This window comes from Sorex araneus, chromosome 8 (assembly GCF_027595985.1).
Source record: "Sorex araneus isolate mSorAra2 chromosome 8, mSorAra2.pri, whole genome shotgun sequence".
NCBI lineage: Eukaryota > Metazoa > Chordata > Mammalia > Eulipotyphla > Soricidae > Sorex > Sorex araneus.
The window spans coordinates 45758374-45776739 of NC_073309.1; the positions used below are offsets into that span (position 1 = coordinate 45758374).

Sequence of the window (18366 nt, forward strand, 5' to 3'; positions counted from 1 at the left end):
ACAGCTGAGCCTCCCCACAGGGCTCGGAGGGTTCCTGGTGGCGCTTGGCTGTTCCGTGGAACAAAGATGACTCCAGGCCACACTGAGTGAATGCATTTTTTTTTTTTTTTTTTTTGCTTTTTTGGGTCACACCCAGTGATGCTCAGGGGTCACTCCTGGCTCTGCACTCAGGAATTACCCCTGGCCGTGCTCAGGGGACCATAAGGGATGCTGGGAACCGAACCTGGGTCGGCCGTGTGCAAGGCAAACGCCCTACCCGCTGTGCCCCAGAGTGAGCGTATTTTTTCAACAGCACAAAAACAGACTAAGTCACCACGCCCTCCAGGCCCCTTCCGTCCCTCTGCTCAGCAGTGGAGTAGAGGATCCTGAAGTTGCTTCCACAGTCGGATGCTGTCCTGGGGGCTGAGGGGCCGCACCAGCAGCTGGTCACGGATGTCACATGGGTCAGCGGCGCGGTCAGCTGGCCACGACGTGAGGAAGCCCTTGTGGGCCCGGGGCACCACGCCCAGGGCCCGGAAGCACAGGCCGGTGTAGACATCGTCGAAAGGGAACGGCACCACCCGGGTGGCCGCTTGCAGCAGCCAGGGGCCCAGGCTCCCGGCAATGACGTAGCCGCCGCCGCTGGCGTAGGCCGGGTAGTCCCCAGCAAAGAAGGAGCCGGGCACGTAGAAGGGGCCCCCCGGCTTGCGCAGGGGCTTGGCCTGGGTGAAGATCTCGCCCAGGTAGAGGCTGTGGGCCCAGCGGGCGGGCAGCCCGCGCAGGTGGCGCAGTAGGGCGGGTGTGTGCACGAAGGCGTCGTCCTGGGCGCGTAGAATGAAGCTGACACCGGGGCAGTGGTGGCCCAGCCAGGCCAGCAGCAGCAGGTCCTTGAGGGTCCGGTTGAAGGGGACATCCACGAAGTCCCAGAGCAGGAGGTCACCGTAGCGGTGGCTCTCCCAGGCCACCAGGGAGCTGAGGTCTGGGCCCCCCTGGCCCTCGGGGGATCCCAGCAGGAAGAGCAGCCGGACACCGGGAGTGGGGCCGCCCCAGGTCTCCCGCACGGCCTGTCGCTCGGCAAAGCGCCCCGGCTCCGACTTGACGGCCAGCAGCAGGTAGGGGACACGGGCGGAGCAGTTGGCCACCTGCCTGCCGCCCCCTCGCGGCCGCCACGGCGGGAAGCTGCGGCAGGCGGCAGCCCCCAGGAAGCGCCGCAGGTCCTCGGGGTAGGAGGCGAAGTCCGGGATGTGCGCGGCGGCGGCCGCCCCCCACGCGCCGCAGTCCTGGCTGGGCAGGCTCTGCAGCCGCCACTGCTGCTGGTTCCAGGCGGCCGCGGGCAGCGGGCTGCTCTGGCCCAGGCGGGCCGACAGGTTCGCGGGCAGCGTGGGTTCCGCGCTGGCAGACGTGGGGCCCGGCGGGGTGCCCCGGGGGGCCGGGTAGGCCCTGCTCAGCCGCGTCTCGGACACCCACTCGATGTAGAGTTTGAGGCCCAGGAGCGTGAGCAGCGCGGCCAGGCAGAGCAGGCACTTGGGGCAGTGCATGACCCGGCCCGGCGGAGGGCGGCCGCGGGCACTGCCGGGGAGCAGGGATGGGCGCCCCCGGCCCCTGCCCGCCCCGGCGAAGTCTCCAGCGGCCGCCGGCTAAGCGCCCAGCCCCGCCCGGGGCCCGGCCGGCCCGCGGCACCGCTCGCAGCCCGCCACCTTCCCCATCCCCGTCGGCCCCTTCGCCCCCGGGGGCAGCCCGGCCCCGCCGGCCCCGGCCCCCGCCGCGTTACCTCCGGGTGGGCTCCCGCGGGCTGGGCGCCCGGCCGCCCCGTCAGGCCCGCCCCGTGCCTCCGCCTGGCCGGCCGGGCTGCGCGGGGACGGCGTCTGCCCGCCCCGCCGCGGGCCGAGAGGCGGGGGCGGGGCCGGGCGGGGCCGCGCCGGCCCGGGGGAGCCCCGGCTGCCGGGGCGCGGCGTGTCGGGGCCGGTCGGCCGCGGCGGCGGCGGCGGGAAAGGTGCGGAGAACCGGGGGCCGGGGGCCGGGTCCGACGGAGGAGCGCGGGGCCGCAGAAGGCGACAGTGACCGCCCGACGGGGCTGGGGCGTGGGTCAGCCCTGCAGGGGGCTGCGAGGGGAGGAGGAGGAGGAAAACGAGGAGGAGGGACGAGGGGACACCAGGGCGGCGGCGGGGAGGGGCCAGCGGGCGCCGGGGGCGTGGCGGGGGGCGCGAGGCCGGGGGCGCAGTGTCAGGCAGGTGGAAGACGGGGTCTGGAGGAGTGGGGGCCGGGCGGGGAGAGCCTCGGCGGAGCCCACCGCGGCCCCTCCCGTGCGCCCCTGGGACCGCGGTCAGCTTGGTTACACCCTCCGCCTCCGGGGCTTGGCATCAGCTGTCGGGGAGCGGGTGGGGCTTCTCACCCCGACCTTCCCCAAAATTGGGGGCACCCGGCGGCCCTCCCCAGAGTCCAGGCAGACCCCTGACCCCCGCAGCGGGGCCCGCTCGTCAGGCGCTGTTCTGGTCAGCGCAGACTTCCTCACCCCCCCACCCCCTACTTTGAATAATTGAGCCCCAGGACCAGCTGGAGGGAGGGAGAGTGAGGAGGAAGTGGAGACCAGGAACGGAGAGAAGCTGCGGGAAATGACGGCCTTGGCTTGGGGCTGGCCAAGCCCTGACACCCGTTTTTAAAAACCTGCTTTATTCCTTTCGAGTGCTGCCGGGAATTAACCCAGGGCCTCGCGGGTGCAAGGCGAACGCCTTGCTGCTCAGGGCCATTTCCCCACATCCCTGCCAGGTGGGTGTTCTAAGCCTCCTCCAACCCTCCAGGGCTTGAAGGGGGGGGGCCTGGGCCCTCTCAACTTTTGGGGCTTCTCCCAGAGGGGCCGAATTTCAAGCCCAGCTGACAAGGCCCCTCCTGGGGGTGTTGGGAATCTCCAAGGGGCAAGGCTGGTTGCCAGGGGCGTTTGTCTGGTCCAATCAGGAGCGAGAAGCCCGGGAGTCAGCAGAGGGAGCCAATGGCTCCTTCTTGGGGAAGATGTCAGGGTGGAGGCGCAGGTCCCAAGGGGGAAACCCAGCCAGGGGCCAGTTCTGGTGCCTCACCTCATTAGCGCCCCCCCACCTCCAGCCCGGAACGCCCAGCGCTCAGACTCCAGCCCTTAGGTGTGATCCCACCCTCCCTGCTCCGATGCCCCAAGTTTCCTTTCCCCCTTTCTCACTCTTGGCGCATACTTTTTTTTTCTCAGCCACTTCCTCATGGAGCATTGCAGGCACGTGTCCCTGAGTATCTGTGGACTCGTGACAGTCAGCAGTGGGTGTCTGGGGTGAGACTCAAGAGGGGACACCCTCTTTCCAGGCACCTGCCCAGGAGTTGGGGGGAAGTCATTTTTCTCTGAAACCAACCCCAGAGGAGCCTTGGAATGGAAACCGGCAAGCTTTGCTGGGCAGGCGCCATGGGACGGAGGGTATGTCCCTTTCCCCTCTGGCACCCCTCAGACGGCACACAGCCGCTGCCCGGCGACATGTGTCAGCCAGGAGACTCAAGGCCTCCGCACGCTGGTCTGCAGCCACTCTGGCCTGTCTAGGAACAGACCATCCTCCCCATCGGGCAGGCAAGCGGTTTCTAGGAGGAGAATCCCTTCCTCCAACCTGCCCCATCACTCACGCAGCCCTTTCTCTAGAAACCCCCGTCCCCGACACTGGAACCCACCTTTGAGGACCCAAAGCGGTCCCAGGCGCCTTAAGCCGTGGCCGCTGGGAATGAACAAACGAGCCACGCCTCGCCTCGGAGCCTGCACCTCTGAGCTCTGTGCTCCCTCTGGGGAAGGAACGGGTGGGGCGTTCTGAAGCCTAGTGAAAGCGCTCCAGGGAGCCAGCAGGTCTGTGGTCAAGGACACTCCAGAGAGCTGCCAGCACCTGAAGCCCTGGGCAGGGGGAGGGGCCCCAGGACATCTGCAGCTGCACCCCCCTCAGGTCCCCAGTGTATATCCAGGGCCAGACCACCAGCTGGTCTCTCTGGAGCACGCCCCCGCCCCCACCCCCACCCCCACCCCGCCCCCCAACCCCTCTGTGTGAGGGCAGATCCCATCAGGAAACTACAGGGGCCTCAGGGAGGGGCTCAGCAGTCCAGCACCTGCCTGAGGCTCTGGGGTTCCAAACCCAGCACTGTGGGGGGGCAAATGAAGAAAAACCATTGGAGCTGCAACAGGGCAGTTACAAGTTTAATAATATCAAGTTTAATAGACCGAATTAGCCAACGGTACCAGCAAACTGAAGTAACGAAGGGTACACTGGTAAGGGGCCTCACTAGAGTGCCAGGGGCAGCTGTGAGCCGCCTGGCCTGGTACTCCTGGTACTCAGGGACCGGGACCGGGCACCAGCCCTGCAGGCCCAGTGACACCTCCCTGGCTGGCACCAGGAAGCCTGGCCTTCTGGCGCCCTCTGCTGGCAGCTGGCCAGACCACTTGGCACAGAAGAATCCAGATCACTTTTCACAGAGTGGTCCAGGAAGTTGAGCTTGGAGCCAGAGTCAGTGAATCAGGAAGAGACAACGCCACGGGACTTGGGGCGCCCTGGTGCCTGGCGAGTGTGGGCCGGGGATGCCGTGCTGGGGATGGGCAGCCCTTCATGGGAGCAGCTTTCTGCACAGGCCAGGTGAGGATGCTCAAGAGTTGCCAAATCTAGAACTGCAGAGTTGGGGGGACCCCCAGGGAGCCTGCAGCTCTGAGGACTACATAACAGGGGCCCTCACCCTCCCACCCCAGGTCAGAGAGGAGGAAGATGGAAAGGAGGAGCATGGAAGAGGCTGCCCAACAGGAGGGCAGGGCCTTGAACTTGGGGTGCCACCTCCAGGCAGCCTGAGGAGGTGGGGAACACTGGGCTTTCCCTCCTCCGACCTGCTCCGACTCCAGGCTGAGTGAATCCCACCGGGAGCCCGAACATGGGAAACAGTCAGTCCAGGCACTGTCTATACCAGCATGCTTCAGCCTTTCCATCAGCAGGACGCCAGTGGCGTTCAACCTGTCTATACCTGCAGCCTAGCTGGAGGGGGAGGGGGCCGAGGCACAGGCAGGAGAGGGATTGGCTGTGCCCCCAGAAGGCTCCTGGGCCCAGCCAGCCCCCACAACCTCACAGTCGGGCAGCATCTCCTCCACCAGGATGTGCGTTAGGCCGGGGCTGGACAGGGCCGGGAGGTCCGAGATGTCCAGCCGGCGGAGGTTCCTGAGGAGGCAAAGCAGGGGAGTGCCTGAGGATCAGGGCCCCACCTAAAGTTGGCACCATCCCCCTAACTCCACTGTGTCCGTTGCACATGGACATCCCACAGCCCCCACTATTCTCAAACTAGCAGTTTTCCTCAAGGCCCAGGAGAACAGGTGGAGAGGTGTGTCATTCCCACCCTGGTCTGGCTCCACCCCCCGCCCCCTCCCATGCTTTTGCTCCCAGAGGCGGTGACAAGGGAACCTCCCTCCCACCCTCGGGGTGGTGGGGGATGCCCCCCGAGTGGAGGCCTCACTGGAGGTGGTGGAGGCAGGCCAAGCCCCGTTCGGAGACTTGGGGGCACCCAGCCAGCGAGAGTTCCTGCAGCGAGTCGGCCAGCTGGTAGAGGCGGCTGAGACACCAGTCATCTATGTGGGGACAGCGCTGCAGCCACAGGGACTGGAGCGCCCTCAGGGACACTGCAGAGAGGAGAGGGTGACAGCATGGAGGAGAGAGCCCTTTGGGAGCCCACCATGAACGATTGCCGTGCCTACTTCTCCCCAACACACACACACACACACACACACACACACACACACACACACACACTCTCTCTCTCTCTCTCTCTCTCTCTCTCTCTCTTACTGAGGCCCTCAGGGACACTGCAGAGAGGAGAGGGTGACAGCATGGAGGAGAGAGCCCTTTGGGAGCCCACCATGAATGAACGCCGTGCCTACTTCTCCCCAACACACACTCACACACACACACACACTTACTGAGGTTGTCCAGGCCTTGGTAGTTGATGGCACAGCCACTGGCGTCCACGGCCTCCACATGCACTGTCTGCAGCTTCTTGATGTCAAGGGAGGAGCGGCCATGCCCCTTTAAGCCCAACCACTCATGGCCCTGGAACCTGGGGAGTGGGCGGGCATGTGGCAGGTCACAGAGACATTTGTGGTCCCTTCCTCTGCCAGCCCGCACTAAGGGACTTGAGAATGGGTCTGCACGGATCCACTGCCAGGCCCCGCAGGACAGCGAGCCTGCTCAGCTTTCAACTGTGCATACATGGAGGCTGGGGGTCAGAGATTCCTGACTGCGGCAGGCAAGCGCTAAAATATGGACTGAAGGGGCATGTCAGACTCCGCACCCCTTCAAAGGGTGGGGCTGGGGAAAGTGCTCCAAATAGAAACTTTATTTTAAAACTTCATCACTGAGGCTAGAACAATAGCACAGCGGGTAGGGCGCTTGCCTTGCACGCAGCCGACCCGGGTTCGATTTCTAGCATCCCATATGGTCCCCTGAGTACCGCCAGGAGTAATTCCTGAGTGCAGACCCAGGAGTAACCCCTGTGCAGTGCTAGGTGTGACCCAAAAAGCCAAAAAAAAAAAGAAAAAAAAAAAACAACCCAAAACACTTCATCATTGTTGGTGCCGAAGTGTTAGTACAGCAGGTTGGGCGCTTGCCTTGCATGCAGCTGACCCAGGTTCGATCCCCAGCATCCCATACGGTTCTCCCAAGCCTCACTGGTAATGATTCCTGAGTGCAAAGCCAGGAATAAGCCCTGAGCATCGCCAGGTATGGCCCCAAAATAAACAACCTGAAAAAAATGTCTTCATTGTTAGGGCCAGAGCAATAGTACAGTGACTATGCAGGGTGCTTGGTCTTGCAAATGGCCAGCCTGGGTTCAATCCCTAGCATGCTATTGGGTCCTGAGCACTGCCAGCAATAAGACCTACTGCCAGGTGGTGTGGCCCCCAAACACATGACCATCCCATTCTACATCCCATTCTACACCCAGGACATGAGCCTCATACTTGACTGAGCCGCCCAGATTCAGGATGAAACAGGCGCCAGCGATGTCCGGGCCATAGCGATTCTGGAGGTGGGCAAAGGACCTGCAGAGGGATGACAAATGGGGTGAGGGTGGGCACACTGCTCCCACCTCGCCCCACGGCTGCAGGGAGGGTCAGGATCACTGGCACAAGACAGACAGGACACAGATACAGATGCAGAGGACCTCGGAGCCGGGCAACGGGGAGAGGGGCATGACCACAGTTGGGGATGGGGCTGGTCCAGGCAGATCTAGACTACAGCAGGGGAAGCAAAACAAACTGATGAGCTTTGATTCCATGGTGAAAATGACACACAGGGATGACACGGCGTGGCTGGGGGGAGGGGGGCAGGTGGCGGTGACAGGAGGCTCCCTTAGCTTGGGTGCTAAGCAGTGCCCCTAGGAGATGGTGCCACCTGAGTGGACAGCTATGTGGTGGGCAGAGATGCCAAGGTCCAGGCACAGGTTGCATGGAAGCTCAAATCAGGACGGTGACAGGGACAATGGCTAAGTGCTAGCCCCGGGGAGGCCCCATGTTCCACCCCTCCCCGGCACCGCAGGGTAAATAGTGAGGGAGGGGCCTCAAAGCTTGCTCTGATCTGAGGTCTGGGATATGGACTTTGATTCTAGCAACAAGTAGAAGTCAATTGAGGGTTTTAAGCCAAAGCAATGTTTTCTATTTTACTTTCATTTTTTCTTTGTTTCTGAGCACACCCAGTAGTGCTCAGGGGACCGTGTGGTGATGAAAGCAGAGCCTAGGACTCTCGCAAAGCAGGCCACCAACCTTAGGAGCAACTGCATGCTTTGCCTGTCAATAGCCTGTAGGGGGCACCAGTGACCAGGAAGCTGCAGTGATTCGGGGGCAAAGGAAAACACCAAGCCCCCCTACACAACCCGGAGGAGGAAGAAGTGGTTAGGGACCATATGGCATTTTAACAGGGGACTGTGGAGGACAGAGAAGCAGGGAGGAGTCCAGATGGTTACACAAGGGTGTGGGTCGGGGGTGCATTGCAGTGGCTGCTGAGATGGGGAAGGAGTGGGCGTGAGCAAATCTTCCAGGGGAGATGCAGGTTCACTGTTTGTGACATTAGGTTTGAGGTGCCAGGGACACTGGGAGGAGGCAGTGGCCAGCTGGTTGCCTCCAAGGGCCATGGTGATTGGGATGGGAGCAGGCTGAAGATGGAGAGGCAAAAGGCGGGTATTTGTGCCGGGCAATTGTGTGTATGTGGGGGGGGGGAAGGGAGGAGAGAATGTGTGAGTGTGTGTACGTATAAGTGTGTGGGTGTATATGAGAATGTTTGTGTTTGTGTGTAACAGTATTTGTGTGTGTGTGAAAGACAGTATTGTGTTTGTGTATATGTGAGAGACTGTAAGACTGGTTTATGTGTGTGTTTATGTGTGCTTGTCTATGTGTGACAAAGGGTGCTATCATTATCGGGCTGGATTCAACCTGGGTTCAACCTCTGTCCCTCTTGGAGAGCCCAGCAAGCTACCGAGAGTATCCTGCCCCCACGGCAGAGCCTGGCAAGCTACCTGTGGAGTATTCGATATGCCAAAAACAGTAACAAGTCTCAAGGGAGACGTTACTGGTGCCCGCTCAAGCAAATCGATGAACAACAGGATTACAGTGCTACAGTCTATGTGTGAATGTGTGTGTGAGAGTACGAGTGAGTGTGTGTGACACTGTTATGTGTGTATGTGAGAGTATGTGTGTTCGTATGTGTTTGTGTGTGAGAGTGGACTGTGTGTGTGTGTGCGTGCGCGCAGTGCACGGGCGTACCAGGATCTGGGTCCTCAGTGAGGTCTGAGGCAGGAATTCTCACCTGTTTTTCTTGTGCACCTTTGCTATCTGCCTTTGAAGCAGGTACTCCCTCAGGAACTTCACGTCAGAGAAGCGATCGCTCAGGGACTGCAGCAGCGTCCACCCCTTCTTCTGACTGCCCTCGGGGGCACGCACACTGCTCAGGCCACGGACACTCCTGGCTCCCCAGTTCCACACTGGCCTCACCAGGTGCTGGGACTAAAGAGGAGAGGGCCTGAGCCGTGAGCAGGGGCCCCTGTTCCCGCCTCACAGATCCCCCACCACACCCAAGCTTCAGGGCTCCCTCAGTTCTGTTTTCACACCTTTCAAATTGAGACTCTGGAAACCCCAAAGGGCTCCTCATGTCTTTCACAAGTGTCTCCCCTTAATATCCTAATATTAGGATATTATTATTAGCTAATATATACTATTATTAGCTTGCTTAATATCCTCTTTCTAGTTTGATTTTTCCCAAATTGTCCCAAGTCCTTATTTTTCTCTTAAAACCCCCATTATCTAACCACTTTTTTTGAAGGGGAAGTCTTTTGGGGTCACACCTAGTGATGCTCAGGGATTACTCCTGGATCTGCACTAAGGAATCACTCCTGGCAGTGCTCAGGGGACCATATGGGATGTCGGGGATGGAAACCGTCGGCTGCATGCAAGGCAAATGCCCTCCTCGCTGCTCTGCCCCCATTATCTAACCTCTTAAGTTCCAAATACTCCCCCTAATTTTAACTAATTCTTGATGGAGCCTTCAATAACCCATCATTCCCCCCAATATATAAACATATTAATTTCTTTCCAAACCATTTTTACTTAAAAAACAACAACAAAACAACACTTTATTGGGGTTGGAGATATAGTAAAGGGTGTTTGCCGTGTACTGTGGCCAATCTTGGTTCATCTCAGCACCCCCTATGGTTCCTAAGTCACTGCCAGGAATGAGCCCTAAGTGTAGAGCCAGTAGTAAACCTTGAGCACTGCTAGGTATGGAAAAGAAAAACCATTTTGTTCCTTCCAAAGTCTTATAGCATGGAATTATACTGTACATGGAATTGTACAGTATAAGTCTCCCATGGTTGGGTGTTCGCCTTTCACGCGGCCGACCCGAGTTCGATTCCTCCGCCCCTCTCGGAGAGCCCGGCAAGCTACCGAGAGTATCAAGCCCGCGGGGCAGAGCCTGGCAAGCTACCCGTGCGTATAGGATATGCCAAAAACAGTAACGATAAGTCTCTCAATGAGAGACGTTACTGGTGCCCACTCGAACAAATCGATGAGCAACGGGATGACAGTGACAGTATAGGTCAACACCTTATATTATGTTCATCATGAATAACTTAGTCATTCACTGTAAAACTGATGGATGACACCCTCCCCACACACACACACCTTTTACTTATTTGCCTGCTTTCCTTTTTCCTTCCCATTTGCCCTCTGCTATTTTTTTCTTTGGTTTGTTTTGGGGCCACATCTGGAGACCCTCAGAGGTTACTCCTGGCTTTTCACTCAGGAATTAATGGCGGTGCTCATGGGATCATAGGGATGCCAGGGACTTGCTTCCCGCTATACTATGCCCCATCCTAAATTTACCTAAGCACTGGCTCTGCACTCAAGAATCACTCCTGCAAGACTAGGTAACTATATGGGATGCTAGGGATCAAACTGGCTCCGCTGCGTGCAAGGCAAGCGCCCTTCCTGCTGTATTATAGCTCAGGCCCTAAACTTACCTTTGTTTTTAAAGCTGCTGAACTTTTGCTTCAATTTCATAGTCCTCTCTTAGCCCGCCTGATGTCTCTCAAATCCTCTTTATTCCAAATTTTGCCCAAATATTAATTTTCATTCCAAATTCCTCTTCCCCTCCCAAACTTCGAATCTCATCTTTCTTAAATTCATTCTGAGACTTTAAACTCTGAATTCTCTACACAAACATCGCAAAATCTCCCTTTAATACCTCCGACGTCTTCCTTTGAAACTCCTGAATTCACCTCTCGGCTCCTGCCAACATTCCCAAATCTCCGAAGCGTTTCCTTTATTCACATCCTTAGGTTTCGCGCCCTGAGATCCCAAATCCCAGTTTCTCAGTCCAGCACTCCCACGCCCGCCCACCACGCCTAGGGCAAACAGTCGCATCCCTTCCTGATTGGCTGGGCGAGCCAGGCTCGGAACTACTCCCTGCCTTCCCGTTGGTCTCGCGCTAGGTTCCGCCTCCTTGTCCTCGCAGACGCTCCGCAGCTGCAGGCTGCCGGGCGCTGATCCCTCCCGGCCTCCAACAGCCACACGTCCGCACTGCCAGCGCGAGGCGTAGAGGGAGAGGCCTCCCGTGCTCCTAAAGTTCCTTACTCCCGGGGTGCAGACAAAAGCCCTTAAGAAAGAGCGAAGTTAATTCGGGGGCTCCAAGAGCTTCGGTCACCTACCGCACTGGGCGCCACCATCTTGCTGGGTTACGTAAACGGAAGGGGCCGGTCTCGTCTTACTCCACCCAATTGGCGCTCACTTCTCTTGTGACCACGCCCCCATTCCCCTCCTCTTAAAGGCGCACGCACTTTCAAGCTGACGGGATTGATGAATTCCCCCCACAGACAACCCCTCCCCCTATTCTCTTCAGCCTTTCTCTAGGAGGGTGGGCAACCCGTCCCTCCCGACTGCAGTCACGGTGTCCCTGGGCTTCCCTCCAGCTCGGTGTCTCCTTAAAATGGAATGACTGTAAAATTCTCTAAGACAGACCTGACAAGGGGAAAAGGTAGATTGCTGTACCCGAGGGTCAGATATCCCGCTGAGCGAACGCTAGTACAGCAGGGAGGGAGCTTGCCTTGCACACGGCCGACCTGGGTTCTTTCCCGGGCACCCCATGTAGTCCCCGGAGCCCCGCCAGGAGTGACCCCTCAGCTCCTCAGATCTCAAGACGTATTTGTGGTTGCAGTTTTGATATCCTGACCACTATGTAATTCGCAGACACCATGAATAATGCTCAGATGAGTAGTGAGAACTCATCTCAGCGTGAAGATTCAGCCTGGGAAGTCTTGTGAAGAGACTTATTTAGTCACTGTTTTCACAAATGTTCACTGCCCAGGGATGGAGCCATAGTAGGGAGGGTGTTTACCTTGCACAGTTCAGCCCGGGTTCAATCCTTGGCTTCCCATGTTCCCCAACACTCTCAGGAGTAACTCCTGAGCAACGCCGGGTGTGACCCCAAAACTAAAGAAAACAAGACAAAATAAATGTTCACTGCGCAGCACCAGGAGGCAAGCTCTGTTGTGTTTGCCAAGGTTTCCATGGCGAGCAGGGTGTCAACATTCCAGATGGGGAGAGAATGGATACGAAACATGAATAATCAAGGTGATTGTAATTGTTTGATAAAAGGCAAATAAAAGCAACAATATGATAGGGAGTTACTTGGGAGTAAGTCTCTGCAGAATTGGTGTTTAAGGGGAGACTTAAGCCCTTCAAAAAGGTAGGGATGTCTTCCCTGGAAGAGATGACAGCCAAGTCAAAGGATCAGAGCTGGAAATCAGCTTGCAGAGAGAGGCAGGAAACCCTTGGGCCGGCAGGAAGGGCTCTTGCCTTGCACGTGGTTGACCCAGATTTGATCCCCGGCATCTCAACTGTTACCCCATCTGATCCCTGAGCACAGAACCAGGAGTAAGCTTTGAGCTCTGCCAGGTGTGGACAAAGGTTAGAGGACACTACGCTCATTCCCAGACAAACTCTATAATCGGGACACTTATTTCCTCAGTTGGTAGTCAGAGCTCAGCATAGGATGGATTGAATGTCCTCATGTGCTTAATGCCCCTGGGGTCAGTGACAGACACTGTGCAACCACGGTCCCGACACGCAGCACTGTGCTCACAGGTGAGCCGTCGTTTGTGTAATTACACTTTATGATGTGTACACAGGACAGAATCCTCGAATGATACACATCTACGACTGTATCCTCATTGTTGAATCAACACAGGACTGAAGACGGCCCCCACCCCCCAAAAAAGGGAAAGAAAAATAAGATCCACATGCTGATCCCAAAAACTGACTTTGCGAATATTTCACTTTTTAAAATTTTGTTTGGAAGGCTGATGAGGGTACCCACTGTACCCTCTGTCCATCCCTGAGAATATATTCGTTTTATGGTACAGGAAAGATGTAATAAAGGTGTTCTGTTTGTTTTGATTTGGGGGCCATAACCAGCGGTGCTCAGGGCTTACTCCTGACTCTGTCAGGCTCAAGGATCACTCATGGAGGTGCTCCAGGGACCCTAAGCATTACAGGGGATTGAATGTGTCATCAGCATGTAAGATGAGTCCCTTATGCACTGAACTATCTTTCTAAGAATCTTGAGGTGGAGAAGGTTAAATTCTGGATCACCCCAGGATCCTACCAGATGGAGGCCAGAGAGTACAGGATGATAGCACTAGCATGGGGGAGTGACACAAGATGGGGCCAGGGGTCTGGGAGTGCAGGCAGCTTCCAGAAGCTAGAATGGCCTAGAAGGAGATTCTTCTCCACAGTGTTCAGGAAGAGCCCAGCCCCATGATTTACCGTAGACTATGCCCTCAGGAGCTGCGAAGAATGACTTTGCCTTTTCTGGGCCGTTGTGGCTGTGATCTGGTGTTGCTATAGTGAAGTAAATACAATTACGTGATCTGGCCTTGGAGAGTTCTGCTGGGGAGGGGAGGGCTGAGGCTGGCGGGATATGGAGATCAGGACCAGGGCCAGAGACTTCAGGGGCACTGGGAGCTAGATGGGATGGGTACAGTGCCTGGCTGCTTGGAGCACAAGAGAGAGATGGTGTGTGGGGGGCTAGCTCAGCTGTGGGTCCCCAGCCTGGACACTTGCAGCTCAGGCACCGTTGAGCAAGGACCCAGCCGGGGGTGACGCAGGGCTCAAGGCAGGCAGAAGGCAGCACAGGAAGAGCAGGAAGGAACCCAGGAGAGGGCTGGAGACACATAGCAGAGGCAGGAACTGGGGTGTTGGGCCTCTGCCATAGAGGTTGGGGGGGCTGTGGGTGGACCCTGTGAACAAAGTCTTCATCTCAGGGGGCCACACCCAGCAGTGCTCAAAACTTACTCCTTGCTCTGTACTCAGGGATCCCTCCTGGCAGTGCGCGGGGGGACCATGTGGGGTGCCGGGGAAGCTAACGCAGATCCACCGCGTGCAATATGAACACCGGCTGTGCTGTGGCTCTGGCCCCAGAACAAAGTCTTGAGGAGGAAAAGACACTGACTCATGCCAGGCAGCTGGTTCCCATCAGACAATGGACTTTGGGATGCCATCCTGCCCCCCACCCTTCCACTGCCCTTTACCCCCACAGGCCTGGCTCACTCTGGACCTTGCCACTTCCTGATCCTGCAGCCGCTCAGAGACATGGAGCTGTGGCAGCAACTGCAGCAGGCAGAAATGGTGCCCCCGGAGCTCGGCCCACCACCCCGGGCCCTGTTGGGGGTCCCCCCAGCAGAGACGGCTGGCTCGACCCTCTCATCTTCAAGGGCAGAATCCTGGGGTGCCAGTGCCAGCAAGAGTCTTCGATGGATCTGGGAGGAGCTGGTGAGTGAATTGTGGGGAACAGGGGTGGATCTCGAGGTGGGGGAGAGAGAAGTTGTGGGGAATAAATGGGAATAGAAAGACAGAAAGTGAGACAGGGACAGCCCTAGGGACAGAGACTGACATGCAAAGAGGAGACAGCACTTGGGGACCAGGACAGAGGTGCCTGGGGAGGGAGATATAGAACAGAGGCCACATGACTGATGCCAGAGAGAGAGAGAGAAAGAGAGAGAGAGAGAGAGAGAGAGAGAGAGCAAGGAGCAGGGGTGTGGGAATAGGTGAGAAATGACTGAGGGTACATTGGGGGCGGGGGTGGGTGACTCTGGGTGACTGAGATAACGGGCAACCTGAGAAGGCAGGTGAGAGTGAGTGCACAGTACTAGGGCATCCTGGACGGGGAGGAAGCCTTTGGATATGGTTAACTAATGAAAACCCAGCCAAGGGGAGATCATACAGGAGGAAGGCACAAACATAGCTGCAGTGGTTGCGACCATGGTTTGACTCCCCAGCACCTCCTATGGTCCCCTAGCAATTCCTGGGGTCACTCCTGAACACAGAGCCAGGAATAGTCCCTGAGCACCACCAGCTGTGGCCAACCACCTCACACCCTCAAAACAAACAAACAACTGACTTCACTTTGGGGGATGGAGGAAGGGTTTGGGCCACACCTGCTGGTGCTCAGGACTTACTCTTTGCTCAGGTATCACTCCTGGCGTGCACAGGGAGCCATATGGGATGCTGGGGATCGAACCCTGGTTGGCCACATGCAAGGCAAATGCCCTATCTCCTGTACTATTGCTCCGGCCCCGCAATTGAATTCACTTGAAAGACTTAGTTGAGGGTCTGGAGCGATAGCACAGTGGATAGGGCGTTTGCCTTGCATGAGGCCGACCTGGGTTCGATTCCCAGCATCCCATATGGTCCCCTGAGCACCGCCAGGAGTAATTCCTGAGCGCAGAGCCAGGAGTGACCCCTGTGCATTGCCAGGTGTGACCCAAAAAGAAAAAAAAACTTAATTGAAGGGGCCTGTGAGATAGGACAGAGGTATGGCATTTAACCTTGCCCATAGCCAACCAGGACTAATTCCCAGAGCACCACCAGGCGTCATTCCTGAATGAGCCAGAAGTAAGCCCTTACACACACATACACACACACACACCAAGACCTAATTGTGTCCTGGCTCAATCCAGAAGGAAGGAAGGAAAGGAGGGAGGGAGGAAGGGAGGGAGAGAGGGCAGGATGAGAGATGGATCAGGGACAGAGGTCCAAGGACTGGAACACAGGCACCATGTAGCAGACCTGCATTGCTCCCCAACTCTGCACGGTCCTCTGCCCATTGCTGGGTTTAATGACTCCCCCGAAAATAAGTTGCATAAAAGGAAAGGCAGAGAGAAGACAAGATAAAGGAAGAGGGAAGGGTTTCAGGCTCAGGTCATCTCCTCAGCTTGGAGTTCTTCCCTCTCCTTCCTCCTTCCTGACCCCATCCACTGGGGAGACTGAAAACATGACCTTCATCATTAATGATCAGAAAGTTCCAGTTGACCAGTTGGCAATGCATTCCTGGGGAAGGCTAACACCATGGAACTTCACACTGCAATCAGATTAGGTAGAAGGTCTTGGCAGGCTTAGCATGAGTGCCTCCATTTTAGACTTGCCAAAAAGGATAAATCTAAGATATTTGCTTGTTTGTTTGTTTGGAGGCAACACCGGCAATGCTTAGGGGTTATTCCTGGACTCTGCACTCAGGAATCACTCCTGGCAGTGCTCAGGGGGCCATATGGGATGCCATATAGGAACTGGGATCAGCCATGTTCAAGACAAGTGCCCTCCCTACTGTACTATTCCTCCAGCCCCATTTATTTCTTTTAACAATTCCAAGAGTGGGGCCAGAGTATAACTCAATGGCTGGAACCCACGCTTTGCCTACAGGGTGATCAAGTTTGATCCCTGGCACCACATGGTTCCCAAGTTTTCCCTAGGAGTCACCCCCTAAAAACTACAATCTAAGTGGTCAGCTATAGAGTATCGGTATTCTTGCCAATGTTGGATATCTTTTGTTTGTTTGGGAGGGGGCACACCTGGCTATGTTCAGGGCTTACTCCTGGCTCTGTACTCAGGGATCAGTCCTGGTAGGGCTTGAGGCACCCTGTGGGGAGCTGGGGATGAAACTGAGATCATCCATGTGCAAGGCAAGCATGCCACCTGTGGACTATCTCCCTGGTCCCCCAAGTTTTATTCTTCTTTTTTCTTTTTGGGTCACACCCAGTGATGCACAAGGATTAATCCTGGATCTGCACTCAGGAATTACCCCTGGCGGCGCTCAGGAGACCATATGGGATGCTGGGAATCGAACCTGGGTCGGCCACATGCAAGGCAAATGCCCACCCGCTGTGCTATGGCTCCAGTCCACCAAATTGTATTCTTTATGGTGGGCCACTTAGTAGTGTTCAGAAGCTACACCTGGTGCATTGCTCAGGGTTTGTTCCTGGTAGTTCAGGGATCCCAGTGTGCCAGGGATGCAGCCCAGTCTCCCACATGTAAAGCATGCACTTTGAGCCACCTTCTCAGTTCAAATAACCTTTTTGTTTATCTATTTTGTTTATTTGGTGCTGCCAGAAATCAAACCCAGTGCCTCACACATGCAAGGCAGGGGCTCTCCCACTGGGTCACATCTCTGGTCCCAAAACTGGGTTTTACAAGGAAGCCCACAGATGGGCCTAGGATAAATTTCAGGAACCGGGCTTAAGAACCAAAGTATCGGGGCTGGAGCAATAGCACAGTGGATAGGGTGTTTGCCTTGCACACAGTCAACCTGGGTTCAATTCCCAGCATCCCATATGGTCCCCTGAGCACCATCAGGGATGATTCCTGAGTGCAGAGCCAGGAGTAACCCCTGAGCATTGCCAGGTGTGACCCAAAAAGAAAAAAAAAAGAACCAAAATATCTTGGTCAGGACTTGAGCTGGGACCTGTTCCCACCCTGTTTTCTTGGGAGCAGGAGGGAGGGATGCTGATCCTTGACATCTGGACTGGGGTGCCCATGACTCTTACTTCCCACTGACAGGGGAACCTCCGTCGGGTGGATGTCCAGCTATTGGGTCAGCTGTGCAGCCTGGGACTGGAGTTGAAGGCACTGCGGGAGGAACTGGCCTTCCTGGAAGAGGAAGAGGAGGAGGAGCCCCTTGAGGAAGAGGTAGATGAAGAGGATGAAGAGCCAGAGAATCGGGAGAAAGGACCCCTGGGGGTCTCCTGCTCTGTGCCAGGCTATCGGCTCCCTGACTTTGAGATGACCATCTGAGACCCTGCTCCTGGTAGACACAGGAATGGGATGCAAATGTATGCAGATGTATGCAGGGGAGGGATTTGCTGGTCAGATCCACTTGCAAGCATGGATGGAGGACCAACACATGTTCCTTGAACAAGCGCCTTCTCTGGGGGATGGGGGCGAGGCTGAGCCCGTGGGGTGTCTGCACATGAACTGTGGGTACATCCTGAGGGGATGTGGGTCTCTGCAGGTATGGACTAGATTCTTGAGATGACATTTTTTTTTGTTTTGTTTTGGGGCCACATTTGGCTGTGCTCAGGGGCCCGTACTGGGTGCTGGGGATAGAACCCAAGTTGGCCGAATGCAAGGCAAACACCCTACCTGCTGTACTATCACTCCAGTCCAAGATGAAGTCTTAACTGAGATCAAGGCCATCAGTTTAATTGAGATCAAGGGAAACTCAGGGCACACGTGACTGTTGAGAACTTGAAACAGGTATGAATGGAGTGTCAAACCAGACTGAATTTATTTTATTTTATTAGTAGTAGTATTATTTGTTTAGGGGCCATACCATGGCAATGCTCAGGGGTTATTCCTAGTATCATACTGAGGAATCACTCCTGGCAGCGTTCTAGGGATCATATGGGATGCCAGGGGTCAAATCCAGTTCAGCTGTATAAAGAGCAAGTGCCCTACCCACTACATTGTCACCCTGGCCTCGACTGATTTTTTATTTTTAATTTTTTGGGTCACACCTGATAATGCTCACAGTTTACTCCTAGCTCTGCACT

At 56.5% G+C, this 18366-nt stretch overlaps 3 protein-coding genes across 3 annotated transcripts; 1 reads left to right on the forward strand and 2 right to left on the reverse strand.

Annotated features, from left to right (window-relative positions):
* Nucleotides 1-186: 186 nt before the first annotated feature.
* Nucleotides 187-1696, reverse strand: B3GNT8 (UDP-GlcNAc:betaGal beta-1,3-N-acetylglucosaminyltransferase 8). The gene has a single exon (XM_004620770.2). The coding sequence runs from the start codon at nucleotides 1515-1517 to the stop codon at nucleotides 345-347; it is 1173 nt and encodes a 390-aa protein (XP_004620827.1). The 5' UTR covers nucleotides 1518-1696; the 3' UTR covers nucleotides 187-344.
* Nucleotides 1697-4140: 2444 nt separating this feature from the next.
* Nucleotides 4141-11250, reverse strand: DMAC2 (distal membrane arm assembly component 2). Its single transcript, XM_004620769.2, has 6 exons — nucleotides 11194-11250; nucleotides 8799-8995; nucleotides 6959-7039; nucleotides 5921-6057; nucleotides 5461-5623; nucleotides 4141-5168 (listed from the first exon to the last, which is right to left on the reverse strand). The coding sequence occupies exons 1-6, from the start codon at nucleotides 11209-11211 to the stop codon at nucleotides 4985-4987; spliced, it is 780 nt and encodes a 259-aa protein (XP_004620826.2). The 5' UTR covers nucleotides 11212-11250; the 3' UTR covers nucleotides 4141-4984.
* A 2884-nt stretch (nucleotides 11251-14134) lies between these two features.
* Nucleotides 14135-17797, forward strand: ERICH4 (glutamate rich 4). The gene is made up of 2 exons (XM_004620768.2): nucleotides 14135-14314; nucleotides 17375-17797. Exons 1-2 carry the CDS (start codon nucleotides 14135-14137, stop codon nucleotides 17606-17608), a joined length of 414 nt encoding a protein of 137 aa, XP_004620825.2. The 3' UTR covers nucleotides 17609-17797.
* Nucleotides 17798-18366: the final 569 nt, after the last annotated feature.

Excerpts from the sequence above, each read along its gene's own strand:
- DMAC2 (XM_004620769.2), bottom strand. Across the intron at positions 5,624-5,920 it reads CCAAGGCCTGGACAACCTCA|TGTCCCTGAGGGCGCTCCAG; the intron begins GTAAGTGTGTGT and ends TCCTCTCTGCAG. Across the intron at positions 5,169-5,460 it reads GCCTGCCTCCACCACCTCCA|GAACCTCCGCCGGCTGGACA; the intron begins GTGAGGCCTCCA and ends TTGCCTCCTCAG.
- B3GNT8 (XM_004620770.2), bottom strand. The coding sequence starts at position 1,517 with ATGCACTGCCCCAAGTGCCTGCTCTGCCTGGCCGCGCTGCTCACGCTC.
- ERICH4 (XM_004620768.2), top strand. The coding sequence starts at position 14,135 with ATGGAGCTGTGGCAGCAACTGCAGCAGGCAGAAATGGTGCCCCCGGAG. Across the intron at positions 14,315-17,374 it reads GATGGATCTGGGAGGAGCTG|GGGAACCTCCGTCGGGTGGA; the intron begins GTGAGTGAATTG and ends TCCCACTGACAG.